The sequence below is a fragment of the Lathamus discolor genome, chromosome Z (assembly GCF_037157495.1).
Source record: "Lathamus discolor isolate bLatDis1 chromosome Z, bLatDis1.hap1, whole genome shotgun sequence".
Taxonomy (NCBI): domain Eukaryota; kingdom Metazoa; phylum Chordata; class Aves; order Psittaciformes; family Psittacidae; genus Lathamus; species Lathamus discolor.
Genome location: NC_088909.1, coordinates 5481471 through 5500310, shown reverse-complemented (window position 1 = coordinate 5500310; position 18840 = coordinate 5481471). Strand labels below are relative to the sequence as shown.

The 18840-nt window shown below is 35.5% G+C and overlaps 1 protein-coding gene across 3 annotated transcripts in view; it reads left to right on the top strand.

Moving 5' to 3' along the window:
* CDH13 (cadherin 13) overlaps nucleotides 1-18840 on the top strand; it is a 533860-nt gene that overhangs the window by 355200 nt on the left and 159820 nt on the right. For all 3 annotated transcript variants that reach the window (XM_065662579.1, XM_065662578.1, XM_065662577.1), the window contains exon 7: nucleotides 5654-5832. In XM_065662579.1, coding sequence (XP_065518651.1) covers nucleotides 5654-5832 — 179 coding nt within the window. The remainder of the gene's footprint in view (nucleotides 1-5653; nucleotides 5833-18840) is intronic.

Here is an 18840-nt window from a genome sequence, read left to right as displayed (position 1 = left end):
GTGTAGAGTAAAACTGGGGAAATTGTTTAGGAGAAGATGGAGTCGAAGTAGGTATAATTTGGGGAGTAGGTTCTAACAACAGCAGAGTAATCACTGTTCTTTGTCCTCTTCTATTCCCTTGTTCCTGTTATCTGGGGGTACACATTAAAAAAAAAGAGGATAAACTAGCTTCGGGAACCCATCACAGCAGTGATTAATTAATTCTACCAAAACAGCTGTGTTACACATGAGAAAAAAGTTTAAATACTAGAATTGCTGAAGGTTGCCCTGCCTGTGTATCTTTAATGTTTTGTCAGAATGTTTGTCTAGGATATGTTCTTACTTAATTTATATGCTTTCTGACTGCATGAAGTCTCTATAAGTAGTAGCAATTCTTAACAGTTCTTCATCACTATTTAACATTAATGAAGTATCTTTTACGTATCAACAGAAGTTTATTATTCATTCTACAAATAGTTCACCTATGCATCTCTCTACTCCTGCTGACTGCAGTTCGTTGGCATGCCCGGTGTAATGATCAGCAATGCCATCTATGCTCTAGTTTAAAAAGTAATCATATTGCCACACATACGCATAGACCTTGCCACACATATGCATAGGCAATGTGAAAAAGTCCTGCAGGGAATAAAATTATTGCCCTATACAAATACAAGATATGTTAAAAGCCTGAATACATTGATTCGTACTAAATTTCTTTATTGAGCAAGGTCTTCAAGTTTTAATAACACACAACTGTAGCTGCAATTCAAATGCACTTGATGGAACCATAATAGACCTTTCTTGTTATGTTTGCTTTGATTCCCTGGGGCTTGTTGTCTTTAAAGTGGAAAATGACCATCAAACATGTAATTAGGTATGTAGTAGTCAGGAGGGTGTCCTCCTTTGCTCCATTTTCTGGAATTTGGTATAATTTTTCTGTACTAATAAATGCAATGTGCTCTAGAGATGTAGGCCACTCTCTTGATTTTTTTCCCTTTTCATCCCGTTTTTCATTCTTTGTTCTCCTTCTTAGGTTAAAACAGCTTTTCTATTTGAAAGTATACCATTGTGCAACTATTATCAGTGTATAGAGAACTACATATGAGCTTGCAAAGAAATACAACTCAGCAATCCAGTCATACTAATTAGGAAATTAGACCCCTTCCTTTCTGTTGCACATCTAGGAAACGTTTAACATGCCAAACATGCAGCACAGACTCAGAAAAAGTGTGAAAATAATAGGAGAAAACTCCAGAGTAAAGTTTCTTAGCATTGTAGGTCTCAAAGCTAAAATGATTCAGTCCTTAATTATTTTATAGTTAATATTCAAATACAGAGTCTTTTAAGGCTGTAGGCTTAAGACACATGTTCACATTTCAAGAAGCTAGAAATAGGTCTCAGTTCCACTGCATTCCAGTCCTTTTTGTAAACCCAGCAGATGAATAGACTAAATAAATAAAAGGATGGGAGTTACTAGTAATCTCATCCATCAGCTGAATTGTTCTTGATGTTCTCTTGGCATCTTGACAGAAAAAAAAAAAAGAGACACCAAAACCAAAGAGTTTTTTTCCCAAGAAACCATCTGCTCCAATCACCACAAAACTGTGCAAGCAGTGTGTTTTACATCTAAATGCCTAAGGGGAGCTTTTTGCCTTTATTTCAAGACAACATACAAGCCAAATGAATGATCAACAGATTGATACCTGCAGCCTCTGGAGCAATGACTGGGCTGGCGGCTTATACAGCTGATTAGTGAGGAACTGTGGGAGGTACAAGAGAGGTTTTGAGTGATTATTGTAGTAGTGAAACTGCTCAGAATGTATGACAAATAAACCATGAACTCTGAAACACACAAAAGCATAACTATACCTTTACTGAGAGAGGCTGCCTCAATGACTATCTGCACATCATCAGCAGAACTATAAAGTTGCTGATTTTGCAGACATTTCTTCCTCAGCTTGATAAGTTAATATATATTGTTTAACATGATAATGTAGCAAGCTGTTGTTTTGTGGTTTGAAAGCCAGCTGCATTTGATTGATGCCAGGAATGGAAGTATTTATAAAATGACACTGAATTAGAAGTAGTCAGTTTATAGGTCTGGGGAAATGAATCTTTTATGAAGAATAAAACTTTATGATGAAGGAGAAATGCTGAGGAAGTGAGCATCTTGAATTAAACTCTTTTGGACCGGATGTATGCTGTAAAGATTCTTAAAAAAAAAAAAACCTGTCTCACTATATTTTTAGGAAAAGGATGTTTCTAAGCATTCTCTTTTGTGGTGGCACAATCCCAAGTGTATGGTCATGTGTATTCTCTTATATGTGAAGAGGGAAGTCCAATAGCTATATTTCCTAGGAGAACTTCCCATGTACTTCCTATCTTCGACTGGGATAGAAAGTTCTTCCACAGAAATACATAGCCATTGGACTTCTTCAAAGCATTCTCACCATGGCTGCAGAAGCCTAGCACCAACTTTCAAATCAGTGCAAGGGCTTCCTTTCAGCCACATTATTCAGCAGTTCCTCTGGCTGCTGTACCGATGTGGACATATAGGTGATGTTTAATGTGGTGTAGTTTTCTGTATTGATGTTTGCGAACAGGTACAACCTTAGATTGTACTAATGCATAACGACATCTAAAGACAACGCCAAATTTTACCTGCATTTTTACATCTGTTATATAAACTTGTGAGAATATAACAACTTTTACTTAAATGTAAATGTCACTTTGATGGTAGTTAGAAACTAGTATCTCAAAACTTTTGACAGAAGCAACATTAGAGAAAAATGGATCTAATTCTCTACAGCTTTCCTCCTGGAGCTAGCATCTCTGTGCTAAATGAATGTAAAATTCTGCTCTTCTGAGCTGTTGGAATTTCTTATCAGTATTCACCAAGGGAATGATTTTGCAGAACAAGATAATGTCCAGTGAGTTGAGAGGTTAAAGAACTGCAGCTGGCAAATCAGAATCAGATTCAGCCATTGTATTAAGCCAGTTTTATGACAGAATAGAGATTTGGGGGTTTACATCTTAAAATCTACATGTACTTTCCAGTCTTATCAGAGTATTTTAGTAGAACTGTCAAGGACAACCGTATACATAGTATTTCTACTTCAGTATATATTTTAATCTGTTTCTAAATCTCTGCTGAACATCAGCTCCTCTAGTGGATTAATAATGGTAGTAACCGTATATTCATTTAACATATAGTCCATTGTACTCAAGTATAGCATCTTATTCAGTTGCACTTGTCAAGAAGGGGTTGCATACCAAACCCCATTCATTCTCTCTTATATATGGTCAGTATTTAAGATCCCTTGAAGATTTGCCTTCATTCTTGTTTATTTCACTGAATCACTCGATTAGATCTTTGTGAAACACATTACATAATATGAACACAAATAATCTTCTCAAAATGTGTTAAATAAGTAAAAAATACTACAGTGTGTTGTACTCGCTAAAAAAATTGTGAATTTTCATTCTTAGAAAATAGCTTTTTTTTCTTCTGAAGAAGTCTCAAAAAAAGTAGGTGAAAATACCAGGGCTAGGATCATCTTGTAGTATTGGAAAACATGGCATGGTATGCAGTGGTAAGCTTCTTTTTGAGTTGTCTGACCTTTAATCATTGGTGAGTAAAACCAACATGCTGTCAGATCTCTGTTATTTTTCTCAAGGGTGTAACACTGCCTGAAATAGCAATGAAACAAAACCTTTGAGAGCTTATATTCAAGGTCACTACAAAAGGCAAGACTTTGGGAAATACAACAAAAGCAAAAAAAGAAGAAACGTATCTAAACAAGCTAGCTGTGCTTGTTGAACAGTGAACCTGACACTTGTTATAATAGCCTGTAAATGAAGCTAGGTTTGTTTTTACTTTTACTACAATATTTCATTTTTATTTGATTTTTTTAGTGATGTGTACTTCAAGACCTTCAAAAAGAATATATAAATGCACTGGTTATCATCGGACATGTATGACACATATTTCTGTTCTGCAGCCACTTCTAGTGTAATGTCCCAGGCCTTGTCTGTAGCAAAGGTTTTAATCACTTGAGTCATTTTGCCACAAAAGGCTCTGTGGATATTGAGAACAGAAGGTATGATCTTACAGACCTGTTAAGGAATGTAAATCTTGTATTTGAAATGTTTTTCATCATGGCATTTTACAATAATACTTGCTCACTGAAGGTCTATGGGGGAAAAGAGTGGTTTAACCACCACAGAAGAATTAATCTCCAACAAAGAATTACAACTGATTTTGACATTGTGGCTCACACATTAGATAACATGGTTTCAGTGCAAAATTAATTAAATGCAAATTGTATATTTGCAATACAAGTTGATGGGATTTGATTAATTGTTTCAGTTGGGATTTTTAGGCTAAAGAATGGACACTTTCCTAGATCACTTATTTGTATAAAGTTTGCTAATACCTTTTGTATTAATTTGTTGTTTGATTCACCATTGAAACTAGCTTGTTGATTTGATCATGACTTTTTTCTTAGTAGGTAGGATTTTACTCTTTCTTTAGCTCAGTATTACCAGAAATATTTTCATTTTGTTATGATGACATATTACTTTTAGGGGGTTTGTTTTTGGTTTTTTTTTTCTTTTTTCTTTGTTGTTGTTGTTGGGTTGGGTGTTTTTTTGTTTGTTTGTTTATTTTCTGCTTGTTTTGTTTGTTTGCTTGTTTTATAATGCTTGTATTTAAACATACAAATGAACTAATTGAGAAATTGTAATGGTCTAGGGATGAATATTTCACAGGTCTACACAGGTGTGTAATTACTTATTTTCTTTGTTTCTCAATGTACTGTACAAAGTAAATAAAATTGTGATGTGACAGATGCATGTGGGTTATGTGAACTGCTAGTGTGCCTGTCTAAGGGAGAGGAAAAAACTTGATGCTTTGTTCTACTACTTGCAGAAGTATATGCAGAGTATAAGTAGAGAATTGTCAGCATCTGCACTAACTGTAATATAGAAGAGTGGGGTTTTTATCCTGTAAATAATTTAGGAATCTGCAGTCATTATCATTTACCTTACTGCACTCTATAGCAGAACTGCGTGCTACAGGATTTTCATGTTAAAAAAACATTTCATCACTTGAAGGTTAGTCTAGCAATAGAGGTGTTTGGGGTTCTTTTGTATTGAGGCTGACACAATAAGCCCATAAATTTGCACAAATTGAAATTAGAATAATGTAGGCTTTAATCATTGGAAAATTTCTTACTGACAGAAATTATAATGTCCAACTAATTCTGCAGTTATGCAAGACTTCAAAGTGAAAGTAGAGACATTTCTCTTCTTTCAGCAGTCATCTTGATCATATATATCCTGAAGACTTTCAACTTGTAGAATTTAAAGTGAAAAAAAATCTAGAATTGATTTAGTGAAATATGATTAATAAGCATGACTATAAGGCAAACAAATATGGAGAACTTATGTTAGAGTCGTATGTCAGCTGCAAACAAGAAACACTGGTCTTTTGTTGTTGGCTCAGTAGAAAGCAAAGTAACACAGATACAAGTACCAACTATCAGGCGAAACTACTTTGTTGCCTTGATGAGATAATTACGTATTGCATCCATCTGGTTCTCACATGTGAAGGCAGCATAATATTACATTTTCTGGCTAACTCCAATCTGTTATCTGTCTACCTTTCCCTTAGGAACAACTGTGATGCGTATAACAGCAGTTGATGGTGATGATGCTAACACAGACAATGCTCTTATTCGGTATGACATCCTCAAGCAGACACCTGACAAGCCATCTCCAAATATGTTCTTTATTGACCCAGAAAAAGGAGATATTGTTACAGTGGTATCATCTGCACTGTTGGATCGTGAGGTAGGTGAACATTTTCTTATAGCCAGTGTGATATTTTAATGTTTGTGCCTGTAATCTGTGATGTGAAAAGAAGTATAGAGCATTGCAGGAGTGGGGGTTCAAATGCTCAAATTTGAGGAATCTTAAGAGTTTTGTAAGAAGTTTTGTAAGAAATTGTATGCTTAGATCAAGATTTATGTGTCTAGGAGCTCATAATTCCTGGGTGAGACGCAGTGTTGGATGACAAGAGCAAAGATCTCACAAATAAGTGGAATTCAACTTAGAGTTACCAACTGAGTGCTTGGAAGGAAGAAAATATCCCCGAACCTAATTGTGCATACAGCTTGCTATGAGGTTGTTAGAGTTTGGTGGCTTCAATCCTTTTCTAGAATTTTATTGAGTGGGCTTAATGGACTAACTAGCTTGGTACCCCATAGGCAAGAAAAAAAAAAAAAGGAAAATAGAAAAAAGTATACAAAATAGTAAAGGAACAGGTAGTCTGCATGTGCTTTTAAGATGAATTACCATAATGCCATAATTTATGTTTATTAGATAGCATAAATTGATAGCAAAGAAGACTTAGGTATGATCATTCCATGTTCACAGGACAACAAAGCAAAGCAAATCTGTTTAGACAGAGGTCTACTTATCAGAGTATATGAAGTCTAGGCATTAATACAATGATGACCCTACAGAGTTACCCTATGAATCATCATTCCCTTCCATTGCGGAGCCCTGTGTGTTTTTAGTTTGCTGGAGATGAGCAGGTTCTTTCTTGCAGGCTGTTTGAGGTGTATGCTAATTTAGTGAACTTGTCTTCTAAGTTGGTTAGATTCATGACTGTCCAATGTTCTCAATATTCAGCACATTATGTCTCATTTTAACCAGATGAAAATGATGCCCATATCACTTTCCATTTTAGACGAGTTTTTTTTTTCTGCAGGCTTTTGCAACAGCAGACATTTAATGGGTAAACCAGACACACATTCCAGGTACATAGTGTAGTAAAACAAAGGTCTAGGCCTGTAGATCTGTCTCTTAAGTTTAAAGAGATTTGAATTCTTTCATACTTGTGTGGCTGTCCACAGAGTCAGGCCCAAGTTAAGATTTATATAATCATTACCTTTTTGCCTGAAGTCTCCCTTCTAAATTCATTGTTTTGGTTCGAAAGCTTTATACTTTTTTCTGAAGTCAGTTTTGGGTATTTTTTATTCCTAATAGATAACCATTCCCCAGGTTAAACCAATTTACTCAAAATTAGAAAATCAATGGAAGGGAATGAACATGCCTGCTTTTCCTAGTATCTTTCAAAGGTCACTGGTGATTCATGAAATAATGATGCTGTCTCCATACAAGACGCCTGGCCTCAATCGAACAGGTAGTACGGCTGGCTAGTATATCCTTAAAGCAAGAGGTGAATTTCTCATGATTTTTAATAATAGCTGATTCAACACCTTCACTTTGAAAGTGGCATGGCAAGCTGCAGTCTTGTTGAATCTGCAAAGTAAATTTTGTTGCTCTTGCAAATGTTTTATGTTTTATGAACCAAAATGTAGAGCTGTGTAAAAAAAAAAAAAAAAAAAAAAGACACTAAAAATGAGCATTATCTGCAGTTTAAGTCCAATCTAATATTGCCTTGTCAGGTAAGAGGCTTGGGAAGATGTTTTCTGTAGAAATTGATAGTCATGCCTCCTTTTTTAGATCTGTGGAGTTAGGCATCCATGGTCAAAGATCTTTATCTTCTACTTTAAAGCTTAATAGAAGCTTTTAGGAGCAAGCTGCCTTGTTGTCTTAACTTGAACAATTCTGGGTACCAACGTGATCTTGATACTATATAAATAACCCTTATGTATTTCCATGTAGCTTGTGAAATTTAATGTTTGTAACAGAATTGTCTGCCTCCAGTGGATAAAGACAGGAGTAACACTTGGATGAGGAAACCTCTGTCTAGCTACTGCTTAGGGAATAAAGTATCTGCATATCACCAGGCTTGAAGGTCATGCTGGAAAGGTGGTAGGCAGGAGGGGTTACTTTTTGCCACTCTTCTGTGGGAGTATCAGCTGATATTATTATTATATGTTCTGTGGTGAACTTTTGTAGATCTAAAGTGCTTTGGCTGTTTATAACAATCTTCTAAGAATCACATTGTAGAAACATGGGACAAAGAAACGATCTTTCCCCTAAGAGCATTGCTAGTAGGTGCATAATATCAGAGACCAGAAAAGGTAAACAGAGGCATAGAATGGTGGCTGGAAAAAGACTGTAAAAGAGTGTAATAGTATTTGTGAAGAGGAGGCAGCAATGCTTTTACCTCCTCAGTTCTTACTCTTCTCTCGTAGCATCTCAGTAGACAATGTATTGTAGTAGACACACATAAGGAACAGCAAAATTTTTGCAATGTTTTCCATTGCTTGGAAAAGAGAATAGATGTTAAACAACTCAGCTGATCCTTTTTACTGACTTGGATTTGATAGCTTTATTTGCTGATAACTGGGTATAGATCATGAAGGCACACTCAGATTGTTTATCTGAGGAGGAGGAAGAGAGAAAAGTGCATTTCTGCTAGGGAATTACACAGCTGAAGAGACTGAAAAAATGAGTCCTGGTGAATTTGGTTATTCATGAGAAGCAGCTTCTCCTAGATTTTACTTAAACTTCAAATTGGGTGAATTGCCTGTAATTTTTCTGGTTTTGTTAGCTCTATTTATTTTCTGTTTGAGTCTAGTAAGTGAATAACAGTCAAAAATTATTAGCTGTTCCTTGTAGATGTACTGTTTAAAATTGCATTAGCCCTTATCACCAAGTTAGAAGCTAAATTAAAGTAAAACCTTTTCTAGGATGCACATGGAAAAGAGAGAAAATTGTTTCTCATTTATCATATGTATATTCTGTGCACTATAGGTTGATATGAACTTGTTTTTTTTTTTTTTTAGGCATGTTAAAACATTGATTCCTCATATTTTCCACCTCTTTTAATAAGTTTTGCTACTGCTTGGATCTTTAAGCTTTTGTGAAATGAAATTAAGCATCATTTATTTCCTGTTTGTGCATCAGAGGGAGCAGGAGACTAAGGGTATTGCCTAGTGGGAAATACTGATATGTGGACATACAAAGCATCTGGTGGGTTTGGCACATACAGTGTGTATACAGTCTTTACGTTTTCATGCTTCAGCATTTTCAGAGAGTTTGCTATGGCATAGCCTCAGAAATTCTTGTTTCAGCGCAAAGAATCAAAGTACAGGTATATACCCTAAAGAAAAATAACATTTGGTTGTCTAGGGAGCAAAAGGAGCCCAATTAAATAAATGTGTGAAATTTTAGCATGCTTAAGTAAACATCTAGGTTAATTATTTTAAGGAGATGAAATCAAACCAAACTTGTGGGTTTTGTTGGTCTTTTTTTTTTTTTTTTTTTCTGGTAATACTTTAGAATGAAAAGGAGATTCTTAGTAGACACTTTTAAAATAAAATAGAATTAAAAAAAAAGACAAACTTTTTTCTAGTGAACATCAACTGTGCACCTGTTTTAGTCACACAGGATTAGCTCAAAATTAAGACAAGTTTGTTAAATTCCTACAAGCCTTCAAAATGTCTTTTTCCATGACTGACATTTATTGGGTCTTTTGCTAAATTGAGGGTATGGAGATGAGAATGCTCCTTGTGCGTTAGGTGACCTCTCCATCACAGGATGTTCCAAAGCTCTTTTTTGCATAACGTAGCAGAAGGAATACATAATGGGAAAGGCACCACTCTCTCTTTAGGGCTGTTTTCTTGCACTATCTAGAAATAGAAAGGTCATCTTAAGTCTTTTAAGTTGCCTGTCTGCTTTCAGATAACCAAATTAGCTATTTTATTTTTTTAGTGTTTTTAGTAATTGAATGGGTGTTTGCTTTATCATGGATGGGGGCCAGTGTCTATTTTGGAGCTGTTTCCATAATATAGTATCACCTACAAAAGCATGAAGGAAAAAAAAAAAAAATCTCTCCAGTATGCAGAAAAAGTGTATGTGGGAATCCCACAGATTGCATCCAGGAAGCTGCTGAGTGCTTTTGAATTCTATTAACATCTGCTGAGGGAAGCTCAGTGCTTCGTGCCTCCAAGGAAATATTTAGCACCGTATAGGGTTTATATTTATATGCCAGCATATTTTTATTTACAAATTTTTCAGATTCAAATTTGTTTCCTAAAGTGCATGATCCTCAGGGTTTAAAGCAAAACTCGGATAATTTCAAAGAGCATTCATTTTCATTTTCAGAAGGAAAGGTAAGGACATGTTTTTAAAGATTAATGTGTTGTTTTTTTATTCTTGTGGGAGTTAGGCATCCTTGAATGTGTCAGCAATGAAGATTGAAGAGTGTTAGGGGGCAAATTATACCTCCAGATATCCATTGGAGAATACATTTTGATTCATAAGTTCAGAGAAGGATGCCCTCCATCAAAGTGTATGGACTAAACGACCCAAAATAGAGAACAATGGGGGGATGTGGGTTGGTGATGAGAAAGGAGAATCAAAAAAGAAAGAAACATTGAGGAAATGTCCTGAATTCTGTATTTCAGGGATGAAGTGTCCACTTCAAAGTGACACTTCCCTGCAGTGAAAAAAAAAATAATGTTCTTCATGAACATAGGAGGAGATGACACTTGTACTCTTGTAGAATCAACTCTTAAGTTTCCCTTATGGATTGATAATCGGTTTTTCTGCTTACCCACAATGCTATTTTGTCAGTGTTATACCCCTCTGCTCTGCAGGAAAGCAGTTGTAAGCTCTTATAAATTTTATCTGACTAAAGTAATAGAAGAAACCTGCCGCCACAGTTGCTTAAGTGAAATATTTATTTCTCACAATTTGAGGAGTAATATGCTTTTGCTTTGTATAGGAATGTCTGTGCTTAATTTGCATTGAAGTTAGCAAATAGTTTGAGCTATCTTCTACATGCTGGACTATATGGTGTCATGTATGTTTTTAAACACCTCAAGAAAACTAATTCAAGTATTCTGTGATTCTGAGAAATCCTGGGCTGGATTCAGTCAAATTAAATGCATTCTCCAATGAGACAGATTCTCAGTTTGCCAAGTGTGTCACGCCACCATTTCAGTCAGCAAGTGTTATATTCTGCAATCAATTGAACAAATCTTGGTGCATCAACCCACCATTATTTGAACCATATATCCTTTTACCTCTCTTTGCTACTTAGAAACATGGAGCTGAAAGCCTTATGCCATAAACAGCAAGAAACACGGTGTTACATTAGCCCATCCTGCTCATGTTTGTTGACCACTTGTAATAATGTAATAGCTGGTTGAGCCTCCTGCTTAAATGGATGGCTCTAGACTTCAAACAGCTGCAACTAAAAGCAGTGTATAACAACTAGCAAATACCCATTCGTGTCTGTACAATGATGAATGACTGTATGGTGCCTAGCAATTTTTCAAGTCAACAGCAACCCACCGATACATATTCACCAATACATCGCTCGCATGGAGTGAATGCCTGCCAAAATGTTCTTTAAGGTATGCAACCCGGTCTGCTGTGATAAGTAAATCACAGTGGTTTTGTTGATAGGGGTTAAGTTCTCTGAAGGGGTAGCAGAAGAAAATAGAAAAAGCTAGTCCACTTTTGCAGATGGACACTACTCTCTTTATCCATACTTTCCATTTTGGAGATAGGTGTCTTAAGCAGTGAATGTACTTATTACTTACTCAATTTAAATGCAAATGCTGAACCAACAGTACACTCTCATTTTTAATGAAAAGATATTAATCTTTTCAGAAAATGCATTCTACATTTGATCTTCATATTAACCTCTAAAATATTCATATTTACAGTGATTGTGTGGAAAAGTATACCTTGGAGCACATCAGCTCTGACTGAGAATAATTGTATCATTTTGTCTTGTCTTCTCTGACAGAATTCCCACTTGCACACCTTCAACTTGTTTTGCAATACAGTAAATTCCATCACTGGACCTCAGTTTTTATGGTTTGGGGATTTTTAGTGACAGATATGACGATATCTCATATTTCTTTTCTGCTTAAAATACAAGATAAATAAAGCGTTCATCCCTTTCCCTGGATTAATGCATTTCTCATATTATGGTTTCTGGTGCCTGTAAATGTGAGGAGCAGTGGGTCTTCAGAGAAAAATTCATGGGTCTTTGGTCCCTTTTCAGAGATGATTCCATAGTCTATGGTATCTCAAATATTAGAATATAATAAAAATGAGAAGAAAGGTTCCAGTTATAATGCTTGCTAGTTTATGAACAAATGGACAGAGAGGTGGAAAGTATTTGTTCCTGAGATGTGAACTCTCATTTAAAACTAAGTTTATGACAAACTTTCCAGCATTTGGGCTTAAATGTCTGCAGTGAGAAAGAATCTTACTTTAATAGATGTACCGGTAGTTCTTAGTTTGATTCCTATTATGTTTTTGATGAGAAAGCTCACTAATCCATTCTTAAATCTTGAAAGAGGCTGTGCAAAAGAGTTAAATAAATATAAAAATGCTATATCAAAATATCAGTAGTATCATTCAGGGGATAATGAAGATTCCCAGTAACAGAACATTAGGAAAAAATGTTCATTTAACAAAAAAATAAAAAAGCCTGATCTGCATAAAGCTGTAGCGGCAGAATTTCTGCAAATCTTTCATTATATTGTTATTATCTATATCTACTTTCATTTAATTTAACACATAGCTTGATAGTCAGATTTTGTTTACAAAAACAAAATTATTTGACAGTAATAGGGAACAGATTTTGGTTTCTATAAAAAACCTGTGAGGAAACCTCACAAGCAGCCATTTCAGCATAATGTAACTGACTCTGGGCAGTGAATATAATACCAAGATCACAAAGCAGATAAATCACTGGATGGCTTTTCTTCAAAACATTAAGCAGAACATGTAAGAATACTACCTCTGGGGGAAAAATAAGACCATTGTGTGAGCAAACTTTTTTGCTTTCTTTGTAAATGACAAGCTCTCTGGCTTACGTTTACCTTTCTCGCTCTGAACTGAGCATGACTGCCTCTGAGATGCCAGGGACCACTGGAACTCCCTTGCATTCATGCACTGGCTCTGCTGTGCAGGTGGCTGAGACCTCAGCAGGTTTTCCTTTGTAGCCCTAAACTCAGGCCTGTCGACAACTTTGTAGGTAGAATCCCTAGCTGTTACTGACTCCAGGTTATCCTCCTGCCAGATCTGCTGGGCAACATCTACGTGTAGCTGTCCTTTTACAATTTCATTGGATATAGACTGGGGTAATTGCTATACATACACCTAAGCTTTTTAAAATGTAGATTGTAGGTGGAATAAAGAATAAACACTTAACAGGCAGAGGTTTTGCAAGTACATTTCTGTCCTCTCTGCAGATGAACAACACAAAATCCCAACCAAAGCATCAAATGATACTGAAGGAACAAGAAAAAGTGTTCCCAGCTCTGCTTGAGGATCTTGGATTTATTTATTAGATAAGTTACTGGCTTTTCCTTCCTCTAGTATGTTATCCAACATAGCATGAAAAACAGGTGATTCTCAAATATTGATGACTTATAAAATATATACTCCTATAATAGCTTACTTTCTGGAAAAGATCCATATTTTCCACAAGAAGATGTGAATATGACTTTTTTAAAACTTCCAGTTCTCTAGTTGCACTGAGAAATATTTATATTCTCTGTTTCATGTTTTGGGTTAGGAGTTTTGGTAACGCTACCTTCTATAACAGGTAGTTTCCTGATCGTCTATATGCCACTCATTGAAACGTCTCAAGTTTCTCTGACACTGATGTGCTGCAAAGAGATTTTAAAAACGTCATCTTCAAGACACTTACATACTAAGAGTGACACAAAGAATTATATCAGCTGCTCATGTACTTTAAATAGAGGCTGATAACTGAAAGTTGTCTTTTTTTGCCTAAGTTTCTTTATAGAAAAAACGAACGAAATATTAGCTCTATCATTGTTTACATGTTAAAATCCCAGTGTGACAAGTGAATAACACTTGTACTCATAACAAAAACTTTGAGTGGCAGATTTTTTTGGGGGAGCTGATTAATTACTACATGCCAGTACATATTCTGCTATTACAAAGGGCCTGATGATCTACAATGGGAGGTTATAAAAATTAGGCATTCCACATTGGAGACACCATTTATTTTGTAGATGTCTAAGGCAATGGTTTTGGTTCAGGAGAGAGAGGATTGGAAGGGTCAAAAGATGATAAAAATCTGAGAGATTCTCACTGCCCATATTTTTCAATTCTCTCTTAGGGCTAAGGACTATGACTAGAAAAGCAGAAGGAAGTCTCTATTGATTAATCCAAATACATCTTCTTTTTCTTTCAAATAGCCCTAGTTTCCAAAGAGGTTTTGCTGTCATCAAGAAATTAAATCCTTGCTATAGAAGTAGTAAGGAAGTATGTTTGAAAAAAAAAAAAAAAAACAACTTTTTGAGTATCAATACTTTCAGAATGCTCAGTACTTAAGAGAGTAAAAAGGAAAATATTTGTTTACAACCAGCATGACTCAGATAGAGTTAGCACTGAAAAGTAAAAGGAATTACTCCAAAGTCACTATAGCAAAAATTGCTTATCTGTATCTGAGCTGCAGCTCAGAGTACTTGGAACTCTATGTGTTACTCTAGAGATGCTTCAGGAGAGAAAGTTTTGTGCACCTTCATATCAAAATCAATCACTACTTGTTCTTTTCTCAAAATACAATAAAGCTTTGGGAACCAAGTGATTCATACTTCTGCCTTTAGTCAATAGCAGTATCAAATACGTACTTACATACTTGTGACTGTAGTGAACATTGAACCCTAATATTGCTGGAAATCCACCAAGCATATACCTTGTGTTGGCAAGCGAGAAAATTACTCAGTGCCAGAAGTTAGGATTAGGTCAACTTCTCAAAAGAAACCCCTTAGATTAATGTTTAATAGCAAAAACTATTTTTAAATAGACTCCAGATTCCTTAATTTTGTTTTTTTTGTTGTTTTTTTTTTTTTTTTTTTTAATTTCCTTATACAAAAAGGAATTGTCAGATATACATGTGGTTATGTTTAATGTTCTGCTATATAATTCAGATTTCCCAGTGCCATTACGGTGAAATAATTGCTCTAGCATCAATGGGTTGTTACTTTTGATTCCCCAAATCAAACCAAAAAGGCTGCATGGAGACCTCCTAACAGCTTTCCAGCATCTGAAGGGGGACTGTAGAGATTTTGGGAAGGGACTCCTCATTAGGGACTGTAGTGATAGTACAAGGAGTAATGGGCTGAAACTTAAACAGGAGAAGTTTAGATTGGATATAAGGAAGTTCTTTACTGTCAGGGTGGTGAGGCACTGGAATGGGTTTCCCAGGGAAACTGCAAATGCTCCATCCCTGGCGGTGTTCAGGGCCAGGTTGGACAGAGCCTTGGGTGGGATGGTTTAGTGTGAGGTGTCCCTGCCCATGGCAGGGGGGTTGGAACTGGATGATCTTGAGGTCTTTTCCAAACCTAACTGTTCTACGATTCTGTGAAATCCCAGTCAGATGACAGATTCATCTTTCCCACTTTTTTTTTACTTTCTGTTATCTTTCTTGTTTTCTTATGAGTTTCTATTTTTAGAAAGTAGCAAAAATTATTTAAATTATGCTGGTTTGTAAGAGATTTTTTCTTAATACCATTAATGAGAAAAAAACTGCCTAATTGTATTTGTCCTTTGTGCTGGAATATCTAATTACAATTACATGAATTAGGATGATGGGGGAGAGAGAGAGAGAGTTTCAGGTTTTACTGTCAATGTAATGGCATTCTTTTGGCATTTGTGAAGCATTAGCATTTCTCTGTTCAGTTGTGCCAACATCCCATAGCCCTCAGTCTGTACTATTGCTGTATAAGATTCTATTCAAGGTTAAAAAAAAACCTCTTAGTCTACATGAATAATATTCGTTTTTACTTTTCTGTTTATATACTCAGTAACTCAATTAAAAGGCAATCTGAGAAGGCAGAGTGTGAATAATGTTGGTATATTTGAATAAATCATACATTTAATTCTTAAAACCAATAAACACAGGTGAATGCACAGAAATGTGAGAAGAAACATCCCTTTGAAGAGATCTGGAGATGGATAAATTGTTGAATTAAGCTTGTATAAGCATAAGGAGTCTTTTTACTCAGATTCTCCTCTGTTTCTCTTTTGGACTAGAGAATCCACTAGTGTTTCGTTTGTAACAGTTGCTTATTTGTTTTTTATTTCTGCATATTAACTAAAGTGTGAAAATTGAAATCTTAATTAAAATATAGCTAAAACATCTCAGAGGGGCTGATGACAGCCTCTGAATCTGTTTTTAGTTATAAATGTTGGGCATTACATCCATATTATGCATATAAAAACATTTCAAAAGCTTAAAATCTAAAGCATAAATGAAGTAGTTCAGTCTTCTGGCTGATTAGTGTAGAATGAAAGAAGTTCAATTTACCACAGAGGGGTGAGCCTTTTCTTTATATATGCTATACAGGTTTTTGCTGTGGCTATGAAAGTTCACTAAATGATATTTTTTTCCTTGCTGGAAGATCATTGAATTCACTGACTGATCAAAGTGCTGCTGTTTATGAGTATAATTCTGTTTTACTGTTTGCTTTTTACTGTTTGCTTTTGACATCTTTAACTTGATCTGTCTTGTGTCGTGTATTTTAATTTTTTCTTTTTAAAGGAAACTCAATTTCCTTGAAAGGAAATCCATAAAGCACCATTCTCCCCTCAGAACAGGTATAGGCTGACTCCTTCAAGACCATATACATATATATATAACTCTTAAAGGAAGATACTGTTCGCTCAGAAAACTGATTTATAAAAGCTTTAAGTTTGAACCGCATTATACTACCATCTTCAACTAGATACCTCCGACTAAAATATGAATTCTGACTTGCAGGTTGATGATACCATGAAGCAGTATTTATGAATGTTGACTTTGCTTTTTTTTGACATCCAACATATGATGTTTCCAGACTATGTTGCCCAACGTTGGCCATTTAATGTTTTTTAGAATACTGGCCCACAACCTGCCCTGGATGAGATGTTACTTTCAACATAAAAATTGAGCATCCTTGCCATCTTAATTTTTCTTTGTAGCGTATATGTTAGGATGTTGCGTTGCTTGAGAGTACATTTAGATGGACCAGGCAACGCATGCTACAGATGAAATATGCAGTAGGGGAGAAGAGTTATAGTTTTTTAAATGTGGGATAATTCCACTGACAATCATGAAGGTATTTCAGCTTTAAGGGGCTGCAACAGAAGAGAGGGCCCAGAATCTGGCCTTTACTTCTGCAATGAAGAGGAGGGGAAGCAAATTTTATTCCAAATGTATTTCAATTTAATAAACATCTGTCATGTATATTTAAAACTGCCATTTCAGGATTGTAATTATATCATCTGAAAATAAGTCCTCCTCAAAAGAGATTTGAAGTGACAGGCTGAAGAAAATGAAACATGACGTTGCTCGTTCTCCTTTCGTCCTAGAGCTGAAATTTAAATTAATATTCTTCTTCTTGTCAGAAAGTATTTTAATTGGAAATTATTTTTGATTGCAGTTTTCAGAGAGGATGGGATTCTTCCTATGATGTGTGAAAAAAAGTTGTTCACTGTCTCCATAAAGTTTTACTAAATTAATAATTTTCAGATATTTTAAATAGTTGACAGATGTATTGGTAATTGTAAAGAAGGGTAAAAAAAAAAAATAAAAAAAACACCCTGAGATAAATGTAAAGATTTTTACTTGTTTGTGTGAGTATTCCTCAGCACCTTTGCATACAACCCTGTTGCGTTTGTTGCGTTGTGTTTGTTGCTATAGTTACCTGCTTGTTGGGAGAAATGAATTTTTATATTAGCAGTAACTAGACTGTAAAAATTAGATATGCTACTTCAGTTCAATTTAAGTCTATCACAATTATTTTTTTTTTTTAAGCTGAATTTTCTTTACAATGTTGAAGGAAAGTTATGGAGCCATGCTCTTATGGAAGGTACAAGTCTCTCCAGCTCCAAAAGTTCATTCAGATTCATTCAGCTGATTCTCTGATGAACTAAAAGATGCCAACTAAATTTTCTTCTAATATACTTTCATGTTCAGCTTTCAGACCTCCTGTAATAGGAGTTTCTCCTATTAATGTCTTAATTTAAATATCACAATGGACAATATTAGTCATGCCATGCCCATCACAAATGGTGGCTTTCTGTGATGAAACACAGTGACCCAGCCTACAAGGGAACAAATACAGGTGTTTGGCTTAGTATCTCATTTGTGAATTATCACTGGTTTGGCATATTGTTCTTCTGTAATCTAATTCAATTGTCACCAGACAGTGAATCATATCATAGAATCACAGAATAGTTTTCTCCAAGGCCCCATCCAGCCTGGTCTTGAACACTTCCAGGGATGGGGCAGCCATAGATTTTCTGGGCAGCCTGTGCCAGCGCCTCAGCACCCTCACAGGGAAGAACTTCTTCCTAATATCTTATATAAATCTACCTTCTTTTAATTCAAAGTCGTTCCTCCTTGTCCTATCACTGCATGCTCTTGTAAAAAGTCTCTCCCTGCCTTTCCTGCAGTCCCTTTTAAGCAGTGGAAACCTGCTCTAAGGTCCAGAAGGACAGGAATGCAGCTTTAAATAGTAAGCCAGGTAACAATTCGGTGGAAAATGCACATTAGAGAGGAGAGTGGTCTGCACAGTAATAGGAAGAATATAGGGGTTTATTATAAAAATTGCAGTATATTTATTATAAAAATTGCAGTAACAGGAGCTACTTTGACATTTACCTTAGCATTTGCACTTTACTACACGCATGAAAATCTTTGTCAGAAACTGTGACTTAAGCAAAAATGTTGCTCTGATTTGTGTTTTCATGCAATGCTATCTCACTCATGAGAAGTGACAGAAATCCTGTTGGCTGCATTATGTTTCGCTACTCTAACTTCTGTTGTCTTCGAAATTTCTGAATCATATCTATGTGCATTCATTAATGTATCCTTGATAAAATATAAAACTTATA